The sequence below is a fragment of the Nerophis lumbriciformis genome, linkage group LG10, assembly GCF_033978685.3.
Source record: "Nerophis lumbriciformis linkage group LG10, RoL_Nlum_v2.1, whole genome shotgun sequence".
Lineage (NCBI taxonomy): Eukaryota > Metazoa > Chordata > Actinopteri > Syngnathiformes > Syngnathidae > Nerophis > Nerophis lumbriciformis.
The window spans coordinates 22,582,236-22,607,184 of NC_084557.2; the positions used below are offsets into that span (position 1 = coordinate 22,582,236).

Sequence of the window (24,949 nt, forward strand, 5' to 3'; positions counted from 1 at the left end):
ATATCTGAATATATATATATATATATATATATATATATATATATATATATATATATATATATGAAACAATAGCTAAGTAAAACTATAGATAAAAAAATAAAAAAATAAATCAATCTAAGAAAATATTTCCGTATGTTTTTATTTTTTTTTTACATATTATACTTAATATTACTGTACATTTAATGTGAAACGGCAGTCATACACTGTGTAGCACCAGTTTGATCGATCTGAATATTTATAATATTTATGATTGCCGTTTAAATGTACAGTAATATTAAGTAAAATATGTAAAAAAAAAAAAATTCTTGGATTGATTTTTTTAATCAATAGTACAAGTTTTACTCAGCTATTGTCTGAATAATAAAAAAACACACTAATAATAATAATAATAATAATAAATAAACAGTTATCGCTGACCTTGTAGCCCCGCCCCTATGAGCAAAGATACTGCGTTTTAATTGGCTGTTGTCCGTGTCACTCTTCATCCTCCCAGGGTAGGTTGCTCTGCACCTTTCAGCTGCTCAATTGATGGGCGTCCTGAGCGGAAAGCGGCTACGTTTACGTGTTTTAATCCAACTAAACAAAGGAGTAGTTTGCGGAGCCTCTTGCTTAAATATTTTTTCTCCCATCCACCGAGTTTTTTTTTTTAAGGCTTGGACGATATCTGACATTTAATCATGAAGATGCGCTAGGATTCTACCTCTTTTTTTTTTTTTTTTACGCTCGACTAAATTGTCATCTGGAGGAGCACGCAAGCTACTTTTCCGGAAATGTCTGCCATGCACCTGCCGAGGATTATCGGACTCCTCGTCCGTCTTTACCGTGGATTCCAAATGGAGGAATATTGGCTTTGACATGCCTCGTTGTCGTGGTGCATGTGTGAAGTGCTTAGCTCGGAGCCCGGCGTGATGACAGCCGAGCGCCCCTCCTCTCCCGGGACTTGAATAAAAAGGCGCTCCCACACTCAGCCTCACTTTTTCACAAGATGGAGCTGTGACATGTTGACGTCTCTCCACCTGCTTACCTCCAACGCCGAGCGTGGGACGTCAAAGTGCCCGACGCGGATGATCCCTACTGAGGGGAGGATTTGTGTAGATAATCGCCAGACTGCTATTTTGTGTCCTCTTAAGTGAATTTTTGGCGACATGAACGCCTCGTGTCACCCCGAAGCGGCGTCACTTCTCCACGCTGTTGTTCCCACCGTGCGAGTAGAGGTGGTCCACGGAGTGTAAGGTAACACTCCTCCCCCCCACCAGCCGCTCCACGCAGTCCCGGATACGTTCTGACTCTCACTCGGGCCGCCAACGGAGGATGTTGGAGTCAGGATGCTGCGCTTCCCCGTGAAGAAGATCCGGAAGCAGTTCAAGCTGCTGCTGCTTCTGGTGCTGCTCACCTCCGCCGTGTGGTTCACTTACCTGCACATTCACCAGGGGAAGACCATCAAACTCCACTTTAACTACGGGAAAGGTAAGCGCTTGGGTGTTTTTATTAGGTTTTAGCAACGATTCAGGAACGATTTTTTTTTTCGATTAGACTTTAAACGCCTACTGAAATGCGATTTTCTTATTTAAACGGGGATAGTAGGTCCATTCTATGTGTCATACTTGATCATTTCGCGATATTGCCATATTTTTGCTGAAAGGATTTGGTTGAGAACATCGACGATAAAGTTTGCAACTTTTGGTCACTGATAAAAAAGCCTCGCCTGTACCGGAAGTAGCAGACGATATGCGCGTGACGTCACAGGTTGTGGAGCTCCTCACATCCGCACATTGTTTACAATCATGGCCACCAGCAGCGAGAGCGATTCGGACCGAGAAAGCGACGATTTCCCCATTAATTTGAGCGAGGATGAAAGATTTGTGGATGAGGAAAGTGAGAGTGAAGGACTAGAGAGCAGTGGGAGCGATTCAGATAGGGAAGATGCTGTGAGAGGCGGGTGGGACCTGATATTCAGCTGGGAATGACTAAAACAGTAAATAAACACAAGACATATATATACTCTATTAGCCACAACACAACCAGGCTTATATTTAATATGCCACAAATTAATCCCGCATAACAAACACCTCCCCCCTCCCGTTCATATAACCCGCCAATACAACTCAAACACCTGCACAACACACTCAATCCCACAGCCCAAAGTACCGTTCACCTCCCCAAAGTTCATACAGCACATATATTTCCCCAAAGTCCCCAAAGTTACGTACGTGACATGCACATAGCGGCACGCATGTACGGGGCAAGCGATCAAATGTTTGGAAGCCGCAGCTGCATGCGTACTCACGGTACTGCGTCTGCGCATCCAACTCAAAGTCCTCCTGGTAAGAGTCTCTGTTGTCCCAGTTCTCCACAGGCCAATGGTAAAGCTTGACTGTCATCTTCCGGGTATGTAAACAATGAAACACCGGCTGTGTTATTCGGCACAACAGTCAGGGGGTGCATTCTACGGCGGGGGTGCGTTATCCGGCACAACACCTGCCGCAATACACAGCTTCCCACCTACAGCTTTCTTCTTTGCTGTCTCCATTGTTCATTGAAAAAATTGCAAAAGATTCACCAACACAGATGTCCAGAATACTGTGGAATTTTGCTATGAAAACAGACGACTTAATAGCTGGCCACCATGCTGTCCCAAAATGTCCTCTACAATCCGTGACGTCACGCGCAGGCGTCATCATACCGAGTCGTTTTCAGCAGGATATTTCGCGCAAAATTTAAAATTGCACTTTAGTAAGCTAACCCGGTCGTATTGGCATGTGTTGCAATGTTAAGATTTCATCATTGATATATAAACTATCAGACTGCGTGGTCGGTAGTAGTGGGTTTCAGTAGGCCTTTAAAACACTTAGATTTATACGGAGCTCCTAAAGAGAAAAATGTTTTGCGAGATCTCGCGACACTTTTTACGAGATCTCGCAATACTTTTTTGCGAGAAGTAAAACAGACACAGCGATGGTGAACCAGAAGTGAAACGGACAAAGCGATGGAGGAGCCTCCCATCATCCGTGGGAGAAGTTTATTGATTTCTATTTTAGTATTGGCCTCACATATAAAGACATCAAATCGTATTATGGTCCCACAACCATACTTGCCAACCCTCCTGATTTTCCTGGGAGACTCCCGAATTTCAGTGCCCCTCCCGAAGATCTCCCGGGGCAACCATTCTCCCGAATTTCTTCCAATTTCCACACGGACAACAATATTGGGGGCGTGCCTTAAAGGCACTGCCTTTAGCGTCCTCTACAACCTGTCGTCACGTTCGCTTTTCCTCCATACAAACAGCGTGCCGGCCGAGTCACATAATGTATGCGGCTTTTACACACTGAGGGTGACCGTATAAACAACTTTAACACCGTTACAAATATGCGCCACACTGTGAACCCACACCAAACAAGAATGACAAACATATTTCGGGAGAACATCCGCACCGTAACACAACATAAACACAACAGAACAAATACCCAGAACCCCTTGCAGCACTAACTCTTCCGGGACGCTACAGTATACACCCTCGCGACCACCAATACAAAACCCCCCCGGCCCCCATCTCCCGAATTCGGAGGTTTCAAGGTTGGCAAGTATGCCCACAACAGAGCACAGATGATGGGTAGGCTCCCGCTCCTCCATCGCGGTGTCTGTTACACTTCCGGTTCACTGACATAGGAAATAAACATTTTGCGAGACCTCGCAAAAGTTTTTTTTGTATGGAGCAATATGTATGCTCAGTGCAAACAATCATGACTGTTATGCAAAGAAAAATGGTGTCTATTATAGGGATGTGCGATATATCGATATACGCGATATATCGCGGGTTTGTCTCTGTGCGATATAGAAAATGACTATATCGTAATATTCGAGTATACGTTCTCACGCAGTTGCTTTTAGCTGCGGACATTACACTGCAGGCTCTTCCCACTCTTTCTTGTCTGTCCTTCTCACAGACAGCGAGCGCACCTTCTTACACACGTCACATACTGTCACGTCATACGCCACATACGTATACGCCCTCGCGCAGCATAAAGGTAGCAGCATGGCTAAAGTTAGCTGTGGTGCGAGTGGTAATACGAGAGAAAGAAGGTGCGAATCTGGTAACAAATGAAGGAAGAATTAATTCCCCAAGAAAAACAGCAGGGGGTCCATCGTATGGCGGTGGTTTGGCTTCAAGCGGGAATATGTCGAACAGACAACCGTAATTTGTCAAGTGTGGGGAAAAAGCATTGCTACAAAAAGTAGCATTACTGCTAATATGTGGCATCATTTGAAAAGTCACCTGCTAGAGGATGTAGAGTGCTTACTCCGCATGTCAACATCTTTGTTTGGTGCCACACACCCACACCACCAAAATGCTGAGGCAAACATTTCCAGATCAACACTGTATGAAAAAAATAGTCAACAACAAAAGAGATAACGTCCGCAGGAACCTACCACATAGCGAAGGACATACACAATTTGATTTCCTATTAAGCAGCTAATTTTTATTTGACACTTATTGAAACATCTTGTGTGACATCATGTACAAAAGTGCACTTTATTTGTTTTAAACTATTGTAGTAGCGTTCTGTACAAAAAGTGCACTTTAATTTAGTGTTGTTTTGATTTGTCATCTTAGAGACATCATGCACAAAAGTGCACTAATAGCTTGTTTTAAAATGACTGACAATTTTGCACTTTCTGTTTTGGAAATGACATGAATGTGTGTGCCACTGCTTAATAACTGTTTAATAAATACAGTGTTGGTCAAATGACTTAGTTGTGATTTCCCTCTCTGCATGAAAGTTTAAAATGAGCATATATGAATGCAGTATGAACAAGAATGTTTTAATGTAGACACATAGAATCATCATACTTGTGTGATTATATGTATCAAGTGTTCAATCAAGGCTAAGGCAAAATATCGAAATATATATCGTGTATCGCGATATGGCCTAAAAATATCGAGATATTAAAAAAAAAGGCTGCTTTCTTATAAAACTCAAAGTATTTCCATACGTTCGATTTATGCGAGTGTTTGGGAGCATCGACTAGCTCATCACTGTCATCCATGTCACATGCACTGTTCTGTGCTGCTCCTTTCCGGAAGTAAGTTTCCTTATGTGCCCGTCCCGGAAATAGGACAGAGTTAGGGCTGCCAGTCAGATCTCACCGCAGACCATGGATCTTACGTGAAAAATAAACAACCAACAGTGTATAAAACGAGTTTCTACAACAAGTGACACTGGGCTGAGCAGGAACATATAGAACATATTAATATCGATCGAACGCATGAATTTAACCGATAGAGAGAGGCAAGAGCCGATGCGTCAGAGACTTGCCCCTGTTGTTTATCGATGCATGATGGAATGTATCATGCATCGATTGGTTCAATACAGTTCAACCAATACTTTAGGTTGAATTAACAAGAGGAAACATTTTCTGCTCTCATTTTCAACATTCAAACAATTTTCGACAACACTAGAGTATATAACATTTCAACAGTGCATTTACCTGCTAGATAAAGTTTCCCGACCCATATTCCGTATTCTGTTCTTCACACTGGCAGCGCCAATGGCGGACAGCGTCTCAGGCAGGGGTGTCAAACCTACAGCAGGTTTTATCCGGCCCGCGTGATGAGTTTGCCAAGTTTTAAAATTAGCTGCTTTTTTTTTTTTAACGAAAGAAACTGCTGTTCTAAATGTGTCCACTGGATGTCGCAATAGCAATTCTGTTAGGCAAGCAAACGGTTTGTACTGGGGCCAAGCAAGAGGTACACAGTAAAGGGTGACTGTGGCTCCTCCTCCTCGACCCACATGAAACTTAAAACCTGCCGTTTTGTCTTTTGCTTCAAACACATCGTCATTTGGCACCCGAGTTGCCCCAAAATGTCTCTGTCTCTCTCTGTCAAACACGAGAAAAGTGAACTTAACCCTTTTGAATAGTTTTTACCTCCGTTTCTTACGGTTTGTTGAGTTAGCACTGGATTGATATGTTCTTAAATTCAATCTTTCTAGTATCGATAAAATCGAACAATTCCCTTTTAAAACTATCTTGTATACAGATCAATATATTCGAAATTTAGAAATACAAATCAATCTGTTGATATATCATTTAATCGTTACACCCCTAATCATGATATATTATTTGGTATATAATGTAAGTAATAATAGAACTATTTCAAAACGGATTACAAAGGCTTCTAATTTAGCTGCTGACATTAGCAGTAACATATTACGTAATTCCCGGGTACATTATTTTCTCAAAATGGATTAATCTACTTGTTAATTTACTGTTAATAGCTGTTTACTTTCTGCTATAACATGACTACTTACACTTATGTTAAAATCTAATAAGCACTCCTCTGTTTTTTCAATACTTTACATTAGTTTGGGTGATACTACGAATTTGGATATCCAAGGCCTTGTTCACACTGCATGTCAGTTCAGATATTATTGCACATATGTGGCTTGTATCAGATTTTTTTTCATGTCAATGTTAACAGTGCCATTCCAAATTATTTTAAATCCGATCCAGGCTTCTTTGTATGTGGATATAAATCAGATACCGTATGTATCCGATACGACTGGAGTCTGAATGCTCCGGTCGTGTTCATCCGACCAATACATCATCAAATAGCGATAAGTGTCATAATTTTTTGCCAAGGTAATGATAAATGGGTTATACTTGTATAGCGCTTTTCTACCTTCAAGGTACTCAAAGCTCTTTGACAGTATTTCCACATTCACCCATTCACACACACATTCACACACTGATGGCGGGAGCTGCCAGGTAAGGCGCTAACCAGCACCCATCAGGAGCAAGGGTGAATTGTCTTGCCCAAGGACACAACGAACGTGACTAGGCTGGTAGAAGGTGGGGATTGAACCCCAGTAACCAGCAACCCTCCGATTGCTGGCACGGCCACTCTACCAACTTCGCCACGCCGTCAGGGTTGCAACATAAACAGTTGCCAATAGAGTTGAAAACAGGCTTAAATTATGTTTTTCGGAGCTCACGTCAATGTTTCGCCCTGCGATGAGGTGGCGACTGGTCCAGGGTGTACCCCGCCTTCCGCCCGATTGTACCTGAGATAGGCTCCAGCGCCCCCCGCGACCCCAAAGGGAATAAGCGGTGGAAAATGGATGGATGGACGTCAATGTTCCACCACTCCAGTCTACGACCGCTCGGCCACACGTTCTTCAAAGCTGACGTTGAAGTAAGTGTCCCACAAACTGCGGGAGCCATAGCGCCTCTCCTCTTCCTTCTTAATCTTCTACGCGCAATAATTCCGTTCAGAAAATGTTGACGTTGATTGCACAAAATCCTTGAAATTGCCACAAATGCGCCAGTACTGAGACCTAGAATTGGAGCCATGTCCACTTCATGACGTCATGTCTGCATGTAGGTCCGGTTGTGTTCACATTAGACATTGCCTTTTTTGTAATGGGAACAACTACATAAAAAGATTGGATTTTACAAAAAAGTCTGAATGGAATATCCTACCCTGCAGTGTGAACGTACCCCAATACCAGGTCGTTACAGGGGCAGTATTGTTCATACCAACGCTGATACTGATAATTAATTTTTTCAAGATTATTGAATGATTCATTGTTTCATCACAATTCTAATCAAACAGAAAACACAAGATAGCGATGTAACTATTTCAATTAAATATTTAAATGATATCCTACTATTGGCTCTGATTTAAATTGTTTGGTTTTAGCATTTAAAACCCTCTTGTACCCAGGAACTTATTGTCTGTGTTTGTAAACAATAACAAATAACAACATTAGATTTTTTTTTATATTAAACCACTATCTAACCACTGTGGTATCGACCTAATACTATATTACTTGGCATTGTTACTGTCGATATTTGTATCGATCTGTCTACCTTTGTTTACATTCAAAAGCCCTAGCTTGCGATTAACATATTTTCTTACGGTGTGTAGTATATCAGGTTTAACTATTTCTCATCCCCCCAGGAAACTTGTAAGAAACTTAGTTTATTTTCTGCCACGGGGGCAAGGATTACTGACTTAGAAATGGCTTTGCACTGTGTAGGGATATTAGCCGCTAGGGAGGTTGCTACATTGCGGTGAGGAGGCGTTAGTTCTCGTGTCACTGTCACATTTCCGAGAGAAAGGTAGAATGTGTCATCAACATGCATTATCACGATACAACAATAGTGTTAAAAACTCTATCGTCAGCTAAATGTATATCATTTACATGGTGTATGGTCTATATTGCACAACTCTGATAATTACTGGTCACTGGGGGTCAGTATAATGTCACGTTTTGTGGATCTAGCTGCTATATGGTGATTCTTTCAGATACTTTTAAAAGGTATACAGTCTTTCATTAAAGTGAACAAAACCGAGATCTCATTTGCAACTTTTTCCACCTCAAAAAAAGGCTAAACTACTCTGATAAACAATTAAAGACGGTAAAGATTGGGCTGTTTAGTGAGATCCATGGCTCTGGCGAGACAACAAACTTGAGTCAATAAAGGAAGTGAAAGTCGTAACAAAGTTTCTGTGTGTGAAACTTACTTTACCAGCAATACGCTACACCTCTGGGACGAGGCGACACTTGTTAGTACCGCATTTTCCACATTATAAGACGCACCGGATTATAAGGCGCACCGTGAATGAATGGCCTGTTTTAAAACTTTGTTCATATATAAGGCGCACTGCATTATAAGGCGCATAGAATAGACGATACAGTAGAGGCTGGAGTTGCGAGACCTGTTGTGGCTCCATATTGGTCCATATATAAGGCGCACCGGATTATAAGGCGCACTGTCAGCTTTTGAGAAAATTGGAGGTTTTTAGGTGCGCCTTATAGTGTGGAAAATACGGTACACAGATTAGAATTCCGACATACGTGTACACCTTAAACACACCCCTGGCGTAGCCCGCAATTGCTGGACTCTACGTTCACTTCAATATAAATTGGTCTAATTGATGGAACAATAATTCTCTTTTACTGCCAATGTTTGTCACCTCTTGTAAGAAAAGTGGGGCTGACGAATTTGTCTCATTATGAATCTAAGAGGGACACTATAAAGGAAAAACATGATCCAAACAACCACATGCGCTCGAACCGTATCAGATCAACTGAATGATTATTATTTTTTTCATAAACCTTTCCATCCCTTCCCTTCCTGTGCTTTAAGTTGACAGCCTGTGGCCTTTAGCTCATTGACTAGCACCGCTCCATTTAAAGCTGCTGTTTGTCACTGGCTAAGATTGCAATTTTTTAAACCAAAAATATTGACAAACACCACCAACGGCTAGCATAGCATACCCATTACAAGATAGAGGTTAAAGAGAACAGATTAAATAAATAAGTGGCTATAGTAGGGAAGGGATGCATATCGCCCCATTCCTGGGTGGATCTCGCGTGAGAGGCAGGTGGGGTGTTAATCATTTTGCAATGCAGTCTGCTAAAAATGATGGAAAGCACCACTCTACATAGCAACTGACGCAGTGGTCAAAGTTGGAATTGCTACAAGATTGTCAACCCTGTACTGCTTTCTGCCGGCTTAAGTGGATAGTGCACACCCCCAAATTCGTCACGTTTCATGTGTCAGTTAAACCGCTACGAATGGGGCCAGATGAATCCCCTTCCTACTGTATATTTTTGTCACAATTAGAAGTTTAATTTTGTAAAACATTTCCAATGTGCTAGAAGAAATGTTGGGTTTGATTAGCTTTGATTTTTTATGTCTCTCACAGGCATGTATCCACCCACAAGAGAGATTTTTGTGAACAAAAGGGTTAAAAAAATGGATGTATTGGCTACCGTGCTTCTGTTAAACAAGCGAGTGAGACCATATACCACTCCTAATGCAGACCTAGCGACGTGACGTCACAGTTTGTTGGTTTGAACCAGGAATAGGGCGGGTCACAATGATCGATGCGGAGTGCTTCTTAAGCATCTACCTAACCGTGTCATACAACAGCTTTAACTCCTAATCAGTGGGGATTCGTGGACGCAGGTTCGAGTCCAGCGTGTTCAGGGCTAGACTGTGCAGGTTGGCCACTATTACAACAGTGCTATGACCTGGATACGCTTTTAAAATGTTGCACCTTAAGAGACATTAAGAGCTGTGCTGGACTATGAGTCGACAGTCTGTCAACTCATAGTCAGTGGGTAGCTCAATCGTTGTGTGGGATCTGAGCCAAGGATGTCGTTGTGGTTTGTGCAGCCCTTTGAGACACTTGTGATTAAGGGCTATATAAATAAACTTTGATTGATGATAGAATCTTTGTAGATTTGTAGACCTTGATTCGAGTAGCTCATTAGGTAAAAAAAAAATCATCACCATTTAGAAATCAGATCACATTTGTGAATTGAAATCATAGTATTTTTGTGTGCAGCCACATAAGTCATGGTAGTTTATTATAAATTGTGTAATGTCTCCCACTCCTGGTATACATTAAACATGGAAACATATCAGCTGCAGCTGTCTGTGTAAAGCGATACACAATGATTAGGATGCCCTTGAGTATGTGCACTTACTGTGCACCCATACTCATGCAAACACACAAACTGTCACACACACTAAAACAAGCCTTTCTCGTTCTCTCATAGTGCATACAGTATGCATGGCCATTTAAACTTGAATGTTATTGGTCAACTGAAGCAACAACAACAACAACAACAACAAAAAAACATCACACACTTGACAGTGTCATTGACAATTCACGGGCAATAGAATGAAAACGACAGTAACACAGTAAAAAAAAAATATCTTGAAATGAATGATCAAACATCTGTTTCCTAATGTATTGAAGGGTTGTTTGTTTACAGCTGGGATGTTGTTTCCAATTCCTCTACCCTTGACTGTTTATAAGGTATTGCGCAATCTCGTAGAGGTCTCTTGTTACCTTTCCACCAGTGATGGGTCTCCCTGTGTTTCTTCTGATTACCACCACAGGGTTTTGTCAGCCCCTGACTACTTTGTTGAATTTTAACAATTGTAATAAATGTATATTGCATTAGTGCATTATAGTGCATAGTGCATTATATTTCCATACAGCCCTTTTGCTGCGAACCAATTGAAAACATCTACTTTTTTAATGTTTATTTATAATATATTGTATTCTTCTCTTATTCAGTATATTAAAATGTATGTGCTTACATTTTGGTTGTTGGTAAATGTGGTCTTGCAAGGATCGGTTAAGGCAGCTTCAGGAAAGACGTTTTAAATCCGTGTCAAGAAAGGAGGCGTGTCACCCTGTTTAAAGGCCTACTGAAATGAATTTTTTTTATTTAAACGGGGATAGCAGATCCATTCTATGTGTCATACTTGATCATTTCGCGATATTGCCATATTTTTGCTGAAAGGATTTAGTATGGAACAACAGCGATAAAGTTCGCAACTTTTGGTCGCTGATAAAAAAAAGCCTTACCTGTACCGGAAGTAGCGTGACGTCACAAGTTGAAAGTCTCCTCACATTTCCCCATTGTTTACACAAGCAGCGAGAGCGATTCAGACCGAGAAAGCGACGATTACCCCATTAATTTGAGCCAGGATGAAAGATTCGTGGATGAGGAACGTGAGAGTGAAGGATTAGAGTGCAGTGCAGGACGTATCTTTTTTCGCTCTGACAGTAACTTAGGTACAAGGGCTCATTGGATTCCACACTCTCTCCTTTTTCTATTGTGGATCACGGATTTGTATTTTAAACCACCTCGGATACTATATCCTCTTGAAAATGAGAGTCGAGAACGCAAAATGGACATTCACAGTTACTTTTATCTCCACGACAATACATCGGTGAAGCACTTTAGCTTCGGAGCTAACGTGATAGCATCGTGCTTAAATGCAGATAGAAACAAAAGAAATAAGCCTCTGACTGGAAGGATAGACAGAATATCAACAATACTACCAAACCCTGGAGCTGTAGCCACACGGTTAATGATGTACCGCCTGACAAAGCCTAGCAATGCTGTTGCTAACGACGCCATTGAAGCTAACTTAGCTACGGGACTTGACAGAGCTATGATAAAAACATTGCTCTCCACCTAGCCAGCTCTCATCTGCTCAACAACACCGGTGCTCACCTGCGTTCCAGCGATCGACGGCGCGACGAAGGACTTCACCCGATCATCGGTGCGGTCGGCGGCTAGCGTCGGATAGCGTCTGCTAGCCAACTCAAAGTCCTCCTGGTTGTGTTGCTGTAGCCAGACGCTAATACACCGATCGCACCTACAGGTTTGTTCTTTGCAGTCTCCATTGTTAATTGAACACATTGCAAAAGATTCACCAACACAAATGTCCAGAATACTGTGGAATTTTGCGATGTAAACAGAGCTTTTTGTATTGGATACAATGGTGACCGAATACTTAAGTTTCAACCATCGACGTCACGCGCAAACGTCATCATACCTAGACGTTTTCAACCGGAAGTTTCCCGGGAAATTTAAAATTGCACTTTATAAGTTAACACGGCCGTATTGGAATGTGTTGCAATGTTAAGATTTCATCATTGATATATAAACTATCAGACTGCGTGGTCGGTAGTAGTGGGTTTCAGTAGGCCTTTAAAGTTAGCCTATTCATTTACAGTAAGGGGAAAACTAAATGAAAGTTTTGTACATTTATGAATCTTAGTATTTCTTGGTTGCATGAAGATTAATATACAGTACTGTAAGGCAAAGCACTACTGTCTCTCACGCTTGCGGACAGTGAAGGTATTGTACTGTATACTGTATGTTCTACTGTGACACCATTCACGATTCATCACCATGTTGTACTTTTTCTGTGGTTGCAACACATGTCGAGAGGAATGTTGTGACTTCACTTTTTAATGTGTTCTTCACATTTAAGAGTTGAGATAATGTCTATCTTTGTGACTCGCTCCCTGCGGCTGTTTGGCGAGGGAGAAAGCGTTCAGTGGTCCGCAGGTCTGTGTGTCTCATAGACTGTCTTCCGTTAGGCAGGCATCCGAGCAGGTCAACTCACTTAACCTTTTATGAATAACATGTCCCCTCTTTCACCAAGGGGGTTCTAAGTGAGATGTTAGCCATTACTGAAAATGGGGCTCTAAGAAGCATGTAAATATTCATATCAGGCTGTTGTGTAGTCTCTCCACACACACACTCAAGTGGTACTTGTCATTGCAAGGTGAAATAATCAACTTATCATATATAAATGTGAAATGGCAGCTTCTCATTCTTTAGTCAAAAATCGTCCCCTCCCACATGTGCCACAGTGGTTCAGTCTTGTCTTCCATCACTATGCATATCTGAGAGTTCCTTGGACTGCCTTGCTGTTCATTCGGCAGCATTAATAGCACTACCACTTTAACAATAAAATGTAACTTTTTGTGTTGACAAAAAAGGTAGCATAATGTATTATTTTCATCTAATCTTGGCATGTGAAAAATAATACTAACGTGCAATATGCAGTGACATAAATGCTGATAAAACCAGTTTTTTTTTATGCATCTGTAATCGTTTGGCGAGTGTACAGGTGTACCTAATCCTGTGAGCGGGTGAACCTACATTATGTTTATTAAGGTTATTTTTGATTATGGCTAGAAAAAACTTTAAGATACCCATTTTAAACAGTGTACATTTTCAAAAGATAAATGATGATACTTTGAGAGATGATGGGATGTGGTTTCATTTGCATTCTGGGAAGGCCTCCAAAATTGAACTTCTTGCAGACAGACTCTAAAAAACTGATTTTAGAAGTGACTGTGGAGAAAAATGTACACCGAAGGATATCGGCTATGTATTATCTGGAACAAAGGGAAGTGTTTTAAATGGATTACCATATCTGAGTTATTGTGCAGAAATATGGGGAAACAACTACAAATGTGTGCTTCATTCACTAACGGTGTTACAAAAAAGATGAATTAGAATAATACATAATGTTGGATATTGAATTATTTAATCACAAATATTGAAATTCAACGATTTGGTGCATTTGCAAACAGCTAAAATGATGTACAAAGCAAACTATAACCTGCTACCGAATAATGTACAACAATTCTTCTCAACAAAAGAGGAGAAATATAACCTTAGAGGAAAATCTAATTTAAAACATTTGCGTGCTCGTACAACACATGCATATAAGTATGTGGAATTAAATTATGGAATGGATTAACCAAAGAAATCAAACAAAGCACCAATATGATTCGGTTTAAGAGACTGTTCAAACTACAAGTGTTCACAAAGTACACAGAATAATTATGATGAACATCTTGAATCTTTTTTATTATTTTTATTTTTAATTTTTTTAAATTGAGATAAATAATATTTATGTATTTAATATTTGTTTACTTACTATGGTATATTATTTGTTTATTATTTATTGTTTCACTGTTATGTTACAGAGAACAAGAAAATAGGATAACATTGCTATGGTATAAAAAGGGGTAGAATTAAATAAGCTCAGCTTCTTCCTACTCCTTTTCGGACATGCTGTAATGAAACAACTAGAAATATGTGATGAATTACATTGTAATGTATGCATGTTCGAAATAAACTAAAACTGAACTGAACTGAAACTGAGATTTAAAAAATCATAGGTCCCATTTATTAATCTTTTCAGAACTAAATGACATACTTTATTAAAAGTGCAAGTTTCCATGATAGAAAAAAATGCTGAGCTTAAAATTATACTTTTATTTTTTCATTAGTGGCTGATTAGCATTTTACCATCAGTGACAAATGGTGACAGTCACTGATGTTTCAACGAAAAATCAGCACGATACTCTGAAAACCTTAAATGTGGAATTATTATGCTGTTACTAGGAACCCGAGCAATAGTAATTGAATTCACCATAATTTAACTGCAATTATGTTTTATGTGCAGAAAATGGGTCACATTTTCTTTAGACATCATTCAAAATATTTTAATTTGGTATTGGTGTACAGTTCTTTCATTAAACCTTTTTCTGATATACGCCATCCACAAAATGTATACATTTCCTCAGGGTTTACTTTCCATACATTCATTTATTTGTGGCGGGCCGCCACAGATGAATCTGGACTGCCACAAATAGATTTGTAATCCTCCAATTTTATGCAGAGACTCTTATTTTACAACCTTTTACTCTGAAAGTTTCATTTTTGCGTTCCGGTTTTGCCTGTTAGATCACAGCTTGCTATTGGTGCATAAGTCATTGTTGATGTGCCAATTTTAATACTTAAAGCTTCTCCTGAGTGTGTGTGATGTTTTATTGATGATCGGATATCATTACAGTCGGAATGAGAGCTGTGTTTATTTTGTAAATGGCATCTGACCACTAAACGAAGCTATTATTGTGATTTTATTATGTAGATTATAAACTACAGTTTGATTGACACTTATTATATTTAAGTATTTTTGGTGCCACTGTTTACATTAAAACTTACCTAATATTATTGTTGTAACGAGTAATTGTATAACCAAATTAATCACACTTTTGAATTTTAATTAATCACAATTAATCACAGTTAATTGCTTGCATCATTTAAATTCACTATTAAAAATACCTCAATATTTTGATACAATTGCAATTTTTATTGTAAAAATGTCACACATGAACATGTTTTATTTTTCACTCCAATGCATGTCATTTATTTGCTTTAAACTTGCTACCAGTATAGCATGAGGTGCATATTTTGCAAAAATCCGCAACAATATTGGAAATGGCAAGTGGCCAATTAGGCAAATTAGACTATGACATAATCGTGACAGTGTACATACTGTACAGAAAACTAACCATTCACTCTAAATACCCGAGTGGGAAGTGATTCCACGGTACTTGCGTTTTATGTCAGCTGTGTGAACCACTACACTTTGTGGCCTACGTTTTGGATTATTACCAGTACAAGACAGGAATATTACATTACAAACGTTAGATACTGAATGTGGCATACATACTCTGTTATTGAAATATCCCAGTTTGAATGGGCTGATGTTGAAAAACAAATTCAGAAGAGTGTTTGAGACAGTTGTTTTTATCCAGAGACTGTAAAGTGTTGCACATTTCACCTCTGTGTGCAGATGTGTGGGGAAGCTTGGTCAACAACATGAGAAGACCCCTTCATGCTCTCTGCCTGTTAAGTTTTCATAGCAAACATTTTAACTTCCAAAACACATTTTGTTTGTTTCCTATGATTTAGCAAACCGGGAAAGTATTTTTGTCCCTCTTAACTTGTTTATTTTTTCAGATGAATGCTTTCAACCATTTTTTTCCCTCTTATAGATAGTTTTATAATACGCAATAAACCCAATAACAACTTGTTATAACTAATGTTTTAATGTTCGTAAAAGGGACACGCAGTAGAAACTGGATGGATGGATTTATAAATGTAATATTTACATAGTTAAAGCATAAAAACAGTTGACCTTTTAAAATGTTTCTAGCATTTATAACAGCTTTACAATTGTTTTGCTCAATATAGCAGCCTTGAGTGCGCTCTACTCACTAGTAGCTGAAGGATCCTCTAATCATCAATTCACTGGCCGTCGTCAAGTCTTCAAGCATGGCCACTACATAGAAATATAGCCATCCCTCATTTACAGAGGCTAATTGATTCCAGGCCTCACTATGATAAACGGATTTCCGTCACATAATAATAATACATTTATTTTGTAAGGTGCCTTTCAAGGCAATCAAGGTCGCCATACATCTAAAAAAAACATAAAAGTAGCATTATAAATAAACAATTAAAAACAGACACTTGTGTCTGGCATGTTTCTGCGTCGTAGGGTTATTATTCATAATTATTTTCATAGTTTGAGCATTAACTGTTTACGACCTTCTAAATACTTTTTTTTTTACATCAATTGAGCCATGTAAGCATAAAATAACACCCTTATAGTTACCTTTACACTTGTTTCACGCAATATAGCAGCCTTAAATGTGTCCTACTATAGATTACAGTACTCACTGGTTGCCCAGAGGATCATCCAAGCATCATTGCTATGGCCCCGTCATCAGTGTGTGAATGTGTGTGAATGGGTGAATGTGATGTATAATGTAAAGTAAAGGCTACTTTGGGTATCATTTCAGGTATAGTAAAGCGCTTCATAAATACAGACCATTTACCATTCGCTAAAACTTCTGTTCACCCTAAGTAATTCCTTTAATTTCAGCTTTCATATGCTGAAACCACGGGCGTAAGTTGTTGTGCCAAAAGTTGGTCAAAAAGTTTGTTGTTAGCATTTTTCATGCTTAACTCAGAAACAGAAGTCCTGCTTGGTGAATATATTAATCGATTGCCACAATATAATAGGAAATAAGATATATACTGCACTGTAATACATATAAAACTTAATTTAACACTTAATTTAGGCCAGAAATATACAGTACAGGCCAAACGTTTGGACACACCTTCTCATTCAATGTGTTTTCTTTATTTTCATGACTATGAATGAACACATGTGGAGTTATGTACTTAAAAAACGGTGAAATAACTGAAAACATATTTTATATTCTAGTTTCTTCAAAATAGCCACCCTTTGCTCTGATTACTGCTTTGCACACTCTTGGCATTCTCTCGATGAGCTTCAAGAGGTAGTCACCTAATATGGTTTTCACTTCACAGGTGTGCTTGAACTATATTCCTGTTATTTCTTGTAAGGGAATTAGGTATGAATGAATTATGATACAAACAAGCAAGTAAATAAAAATTATTGGCCAATGCATTCTAGGGATGTCCCGATCCAGGTTTTTGCACTTCCGATCCGATACCGATATTGTTTTTGCACTTCCGATCCGATACCGATACCGATACTGACCGATACTGGCCTATCCGAGCATGTATTAAAGTTTAAAGTTATTTAGCCTACTTAGTTGTCAGAATCATGTTGAAAAGGGTTTTAGTACTCTTGATAACAACTAGCCAGCTGAATTAGGGGAGTTTGAATAATACACAATGGTTGGTAACAAGAAACTGACCTGTTATTCAAGGATAAACACAAAATAGACAAAATTATACATGACAAACAGAAATGGCATCATGGAACTAGGGCTGGGCGATATGGCCTTTTTTTAATATTGCGATATTTTAAGGCCATATTGCGATACACGATATATATCTCGATATTTTGCCTTAGCCTTGAATGAACACTTGATGCATATAATCACAGCAGTATGATGATTCTATGTGTCTACATTAAAACATTCTTCTTCATACTGCATTACTGCATTTATGCTACTTTTAAACTTTCATGCAGAGAGGGAAATCACAACAAAAAAAAATCACTATTTTTTTCATACGGTGTTGATGTGGAAATGTTTGCCTCGGCATTTTGATGGTGTGGACGTGTGGCACCGAATGGAGATAAGCGTCTCGACAGACGTTACAATATTTGAACAATGATGACGAAAACTGTTTTCTCTGTCGTGTCCGTGTGTCGAAAATTGTTATGCGCTTATTTTTTTATTTGATTTTGTGCGTGGCATAGATTTGCCGTGCGCAGAGGACGCTTGAGCAGGCGCGCACCTTAGCGGCTGCGCTAGCATCACAGCTAACGTTAGCCATGCTGCTACCTCACTCTGCTGGAAGAGGGCGTATACTAGAGATGCGCGGATAGGCAATTTATTTCATCCGCAACCGCGTCAGAAAGTCGTCAACCATCCGCCATCCACCCGATGTAACGTTTGATCAGAACTGCACCCGCCCGCCATCCGCCCGCACCCGCCCGTTGTTATATATCTAATATATAGACGATGCAAGGCATTAGTGAGGCATACCTGCCAACTACTCCGGTTTTCCCGTAATTCGTACGGTTTTCATCAACCTATTCCGGGTTACGGTTGCAGTGATAAAAAATACGGTTTTTCATTAATTAAAAAAAAAAAAAGGGTGAAAACTACGCGAATTGCACCTTGTGCAGACAAGATTTTTCGATCGGACACGGAGGAATTAGCGATGTAAAAGACCACGTTGGGACAAAAAAACACAAGTCTAATGCCGTTGCTAGCGATACAAGTGGAAAACTTTCAACGTTTTTCGTCGCCCAAACAGATTCTTTGGATGTGATAAATGCCGAAGTTTTATTTACGGAGGCAATAATTGAGCATGGATTTCCAATCGCACTGGCTGATCACATGGGACAGTTAAATGTTTGTAATGCAACCTTTAAAAATCATTACGCGGTGATCGCGGTCCCAAAAATAAACTTTTCTTGCATGATAATGTCCAGAAAAATTCGCTTTATATTACTATAGAGTCCTTTTAACGAATGAGTTTGATGGTTTATCACAAACCTTAAATGAAAGAAGTCCTTTGTTCTCCTGCACCATGCATGCGCTTTATTGGCCTTGCTTCGTGTTTTGTGCGCAATCCTGTCGGCTGTATTTCACAGCACGACATACTGTTAAAAGTGTTTATACTATTTATGCTTTCAAGTCCAAGTTGAAGAAATCTTGTTAAATGTTGACAGCATAACTACCAAAATACAGAAGTATGTCCTTAATATTTTTGCAGTGCTATTTCTGTTGAAAAGTTCAAATGATTACATTAGAGATGTGATGTGCCACTTTTCAAGTGTCTGATGGCTTAAATTAATTTTCATTAATTTTTCATATTTTGAATTCTTTTGAAAGGCTTACAAAAAAACTACATTTGAATTGTAATTCCATGCTATTGACAGGACTATTAATTTTAATGAAGTTAGCTTACCATGTTTACAGTATGATAATTGTGATAGAAATGTGAATTTTAGGCACAGAATATTTTTTACAAATGAACAAGGCAGTAGATTATACAAGCTTGGACAGAAAGTTAATAATGACACCAATTTTTTTTTTAATGGAATTGTTTAGTACTGTTTTACCATTTGTTTACTGTAAAAAGTGTTTATACTGTTTATACTTTCAATTAACAAATTGAAGTCTTGTGAAAGGTTGACAGGATAACTGGCATTAACTGTCAAAATAATTTCAAACTATTGAAGTTAGCTTACAGAATAAACATGCCAATCAACCCATATGATTTTTGCTGTAATATTTTTGTTTTGAAAAGTCACTGTGACTGATAGAAAAGTGATGGTTTTAGCAACATTTTAACCTGTCTGAATGCTAATAATCATTTTGCGTCGGGGGGCGAAGCCCTGAACCCTCCACCGGGACTTTGTCCTGGACCTACCGGGGCCTGCGGCCCTTGGACCCTGGCTACTAGGTTTTTCTGATTTCAAAAGTTGGCAGGAATGGTGAGGTTATAAAGCTTTTGCCTGTTAAAGAAAGGAGACTGATCCAATGCAGCACAGACTTTCGCGTGCCACGCTGTGACGACCCAGACGCACACCAGTGCGCAATCATATGGGAGCCGCGCTGAGCGCACCTCCAAGCGCGTCTCGCTGCCGGCGACGGCCAGGTATGGGCCCGACGCTCCAGCGCCATCCATTTTCAGGGCTAGTTGATTCGGCAGGTGGGTTGTTACACACTCCTTAGCGGGTTCCGACTTCTATGGCCACCGTCCTGCTCTCTATATCAACCAGGGTGAGCCCCACCCCTTTCGTGAGCGCACTGCGCGCGGAGTGACCCCTGTTACGCGCCCCCGGCAACAGGGGTGGCGGGCAGGTAAGCTGCGCAGGCGGAGCGCGCGGAGTGACCCATGTTACGAGCCCCCAGCCACGGGGGTGGCGGGCAGGTAAGCTGCTTACCTGCTGCGCGTGACGCCGGCCGCGGCGAAGGCGGACGAGGCGGGGTGTCGGTGCGGTGGGCGCGGTAGTGACCCTGGACGTGCGTCAGGCCCTTCTCGCGGATCGCCTCAGCTACGGCTCCCGGTGGGGCCCTCTCGGGGGAAGGGGCCTCGGTCCCGGACCCCGGCGAGGCGTCCCTTCTCCGCTCCGTAAAAGTGTCCATCTCTTTTCTTTTTTTTTCTTCTGTTGTGGCATATGCAGCAGGTGCCTGCTCGTTTTTCGTATGTGGGTAACAACATTTAACTATGTATATATATTTCCGAATTGGTTTAACTGCCACCCGCCTGAATCTATTTAAAATCTTTTTTTTTTTTATTTCAATCGCCCGACCCGACCCGACCCACCCGCGGATAAAATCTAATTTTTTTTAATTTCATCCGCCCGATCCGCGGATAATCCGCGGACTCCGCGGTTGTGCCCGCAAACCGCGCATCTCTAGCGTATACGTATGTGACGTATGACGTGACAGTATGTGACGTGTGTAAGAAGGTGCGCTCGCTGTCTGTGAGAGGGAGACACAGGAAAGAGTGAGAAGAGCCTGTCGTGTAATGCCAGCAGCTAAAAGCAACTGTGTGAGAATCCACAGACCTGTGGATGTGTTGAAGGTGTGCTGGAAAATGCAGAACGGAAATTAGGGAGCAGCAGAAAAGTGGAATGTATTATTTAAATAGGTGCCTTGGAAAACACGGACCGGAGTTTTTTTTAAACTGGATCTGGATCGGCATTTTCCCATGCCTTGCCGATACGCATTTTTTTGCAAATATCGGCGGCCGATCCGATCCAAATATCGGATCGGGACATCCCTAATGCATTCACACCTTATTTGAATAAAGTGCAACCAACACTTTAGGTTGAATTAGAGAGGAAACCTTTTCAACATTAAAAGGAATTTTTAATAAAAGTACAGTAACCAACATTTTAACAATAGAGTTACCTGCTAAATAAAGTTCCCCGAGCAGACCATACAGTATCTGTTCTCCGCTCTGGCGTCGCCGCTGACGGACAGCGTTCCAGGTGTGCGGAAGCATATATGCCCTGTCATCCTTGTTGATGGTGTTGGTCCCTTGCTTCTTAATTTCCGTATGCGTTTGTCCACGTAGTTTTCCGCCATTTTGGTTTGATGACATCACAGACAGGTGAAATAGACATCAAGTTTTAACGCCCTTATTTTTCAAAGTGTTGAACGTCATATAAAGTCTGCCAATCTTAAGTCCAATGTTTTCCTTTTTCTACTATCGATAAAATTGATCGATTCCCTTTTAAAACGATCTTGGATCAATATCTATCTTCCCGAAGGCAAACTTGCCGAGCACACATCGATATACTTGAAATATAAGAATATAAATCGATCTATCGATCAATCGTTACACCCCTAATATAAGATTTAAATAACACTTCATTTAAGGATTAATTTAGGCCGAAATAAATAAAATGTGCTTAAAAATGTGACTGAGTAAAGCTGCAAAATTTTAAGTGCAAGTGGTGAGGGATTACTGTACCACTGTGTGTAAAGGAGAATCGTTTGTGAGCTTTTCAAGGTGAAGGGCCATACAGTAGGCATGAGAGCAATGCAGTCTGCTGAAAATGATAGAAAGCACCACTCCACATAGCAACTGATGCTGTGGTCAAAGTTGAAATCGCCACAAAACAAATTTTAAGTTATTTAACACTCTACTGCCATCTGGCGACTAAAGTTGATAGTGCACCCCTCCAAACTCCCACCATTCGTCATGTTTCATGTGTCAGGTAAACCCTGACAAATAGGGCAATATGAATCCCCTTCCTGGTATCTGCCTGTGGATGAATGCTTGTGGCCTTACAGTCACCACAAACATGAATATGTGTGTCGCTTCTCAGAGGACTGAAGTTCAAAAACACTGAATTAAATCAAAAGGTGTATATGAATGTTGTCGTCCAGTACTTCATCTTGGTAAAAGCTAAACGTGCTGGATTGGATTGCACTGCTTGGATTGGAGAAGCCTTTCAAGCAAATCAACATGATTTTCCAAATGCCTACTTGCCGCACTGTCCTCCTATTTAATCTGAATTTAAATGAGGAATGTGTTGGCAGGCTACACAGCAGTGCATTTTAGATGAGTGGCACATTTATGTGGCAACACAGCTGCACAACAGTCCTCCTGTCTTCAAGCATCAACAGGTCGTCTGAGGAGGGTGAGGAGGGCGGGTGGGCATGAATGCGGCATACAGACTTTCATTGATCAGCTACGAATACACATGTTGAAGTACATGCACATACACTACTCTTATTACAAATACAATAATATATATTGTGAAGAAGCACGTTTTACACACATATGCACCATGTTGTGCCACATTTGAACCAATTAAGATGTCAGTATCGTTGTTAAAATGATTGTATAGAACTTAAAAAAAAACATGTTGAATATCCTTTGTTATAAAATATTGCAAACTGTTAGAGAGTGACGTTTCTGGAAGAACAATTATTTCCTCAACTCATTTACAGTCAATAATTCACACCTGCACACAATATTGTTACAGTTTAAGTTAAATTTGGCCTGTTGCATTGCAACAGCAGTACCCTCTGGTTGTCTTGCTGTCATGGTAACAATGCCCTCTGATGTCACCTTTCCTAATTTTAGCTCTTGTGGTTGTTACTGTTTGTCAGCTTTACTTACCTGCGCCAGAAGCGTTATGTTTCTGAAGTGTTTAATGAACACTTTAGGTATGTGGTACTGTTAGCTTGTCCAGTGAAATTACAATTATTTAATTCCCATGACAGCCAATATTGTTGTTGACGTCAAAGTCGTCAACAATTGAGTGAAAATAGCAACTATTTTCACTCATGCCACAAGCAGAAATTTGTTGTCGGGGCTGGCTTTTGTCGTTTTCTCAAATTTGAAATGATTTTTGTAGTGGCCAGATTAATTATATGGTGCTATGTGCTAGTTGTATTTGTTATATGTGTTTATGTATGACCCATTAGAGCAGGGGTGTCAAACTCAAATACAGAGTGGGCCAAAATTTGAAACTGAACAAAGCCGCGGGCCAAGGTTGAACAAATTAACCTTTTAATAGAGACCCAAACAAGTTTTGCATTGAATATTGAACAAGCAAGGCGTATATAACTTTATAGTGACATGCAAAATCGAGTTTCAAATAATAATAATAATAATTAAAAAATATCAATGGCATATCAAATACAATTTAAATAAAAATTTAATGCCTCTTTTGTATTTGCAGACTTCTGAGGTAAATATCAACATTAACTTTTTCCACAGGCTAATAAATTTGAAAATAAAATAACAATGAATAAACCAACCTCCCAAGGGGTGATCAAGGGTGATGGGTCAAAGGCAGAGAATAATTTTGCCACACCTAGTGTGTGTGTGACAATCATTGGTACTCATTCAGGACTTTAAACTGCTCAGTTTGCAACACACTTATCTAATCTGATGTGCCCAAGCCAGATACCTGGCATCTTTTCTTGGATGCTAGTTCATTAATGTCGGGGCTCAGGCTTTGAGTTGAGGAAACCTTCATTATCGAACGAAGGTGTTCATCAGTCATTATATCTCGTAGTCCACACGGACCACAGTTTTGGGGGCGTGCCTTAAAGGCACTGCCTTTTACGTCCTCTACGAGCTGTCGTCACGTCCACTTTTCATCCATTCTAACAACGTGCAGGCTCAGTCACAAGATATGTGCGGCTTCTGTACGCACACACATGTGAATGCAACGCATACTTCATCAACAGCGATACACAGGTTACACTGAGAGTGACCGTATAAAAAAACTTTAACACTGTTAGAAATATACGCCACACTGTGAATCCACACCAAACAAGAATGACAAACACATTTCGGGAGAACGTCTGCACCGTAACACAACATAAACACAACAGAACAAATACCCAGAATCCTTTGCAGCACTAACTCTTCCGGGATGCTACAAAATACACCCCCGCTACCACCAAACCCCCCCCCCCCCCCCACACACACACACACCTTGTAGCGCCCGCTGGCCAGAGTTTGACACCCATGCATTAGAGCATATCAATTCCAAACTGCTGTGCCATGAAGGATTATTAGGTGTGCCACAGGAAATTATTAAAGGAGGAATCTGACCAGAAATGGTACTGCAATTAAGGTCAAAATTCTGTTGTCCCCTTCCCCCTCTCCATGACTGAGGTTGCCAGATACGCAGCCGAATCCAGCTCGACCGACAAGGCTATTCCAAGGAACTTGAAACTTCCACTGCCTCTTACTAGGGGTTGAGGTGCTGGGACCATAATACCTGAGTTGACAAGCGTTTTGTCAATAACAAATCTCTA

The 24,949-nt window shown here is 40.3% G+C and overlaps 1 protein-coding gene across 1 annotated transcript in view; it reads left to right on the forward strand.

Moving 5' to 3' along the window:
• Window positions 1-515: 515 nt before the first annotated feature.
• b4galnt4a (beta-1,4-N-acetyl-galactosaminyl transferase 4a) overlaps window positions 516-24,949 on the forward strand; it is a 397,542-nt gene continuing 373,108 nt past the window's right edge. The window contains exon 1 of the mRNA XM_061970004.1: window positions 516-1,467. Within this exon, the coding sequence (XP_061825988.1) occupies window positions 1,326-1,467 (142 nt within the window). The 5' untranslated portion in view covers window positions 516-1,325. The remainder of the gene's footprint in view (window positions 1,468-24,949) is intronic.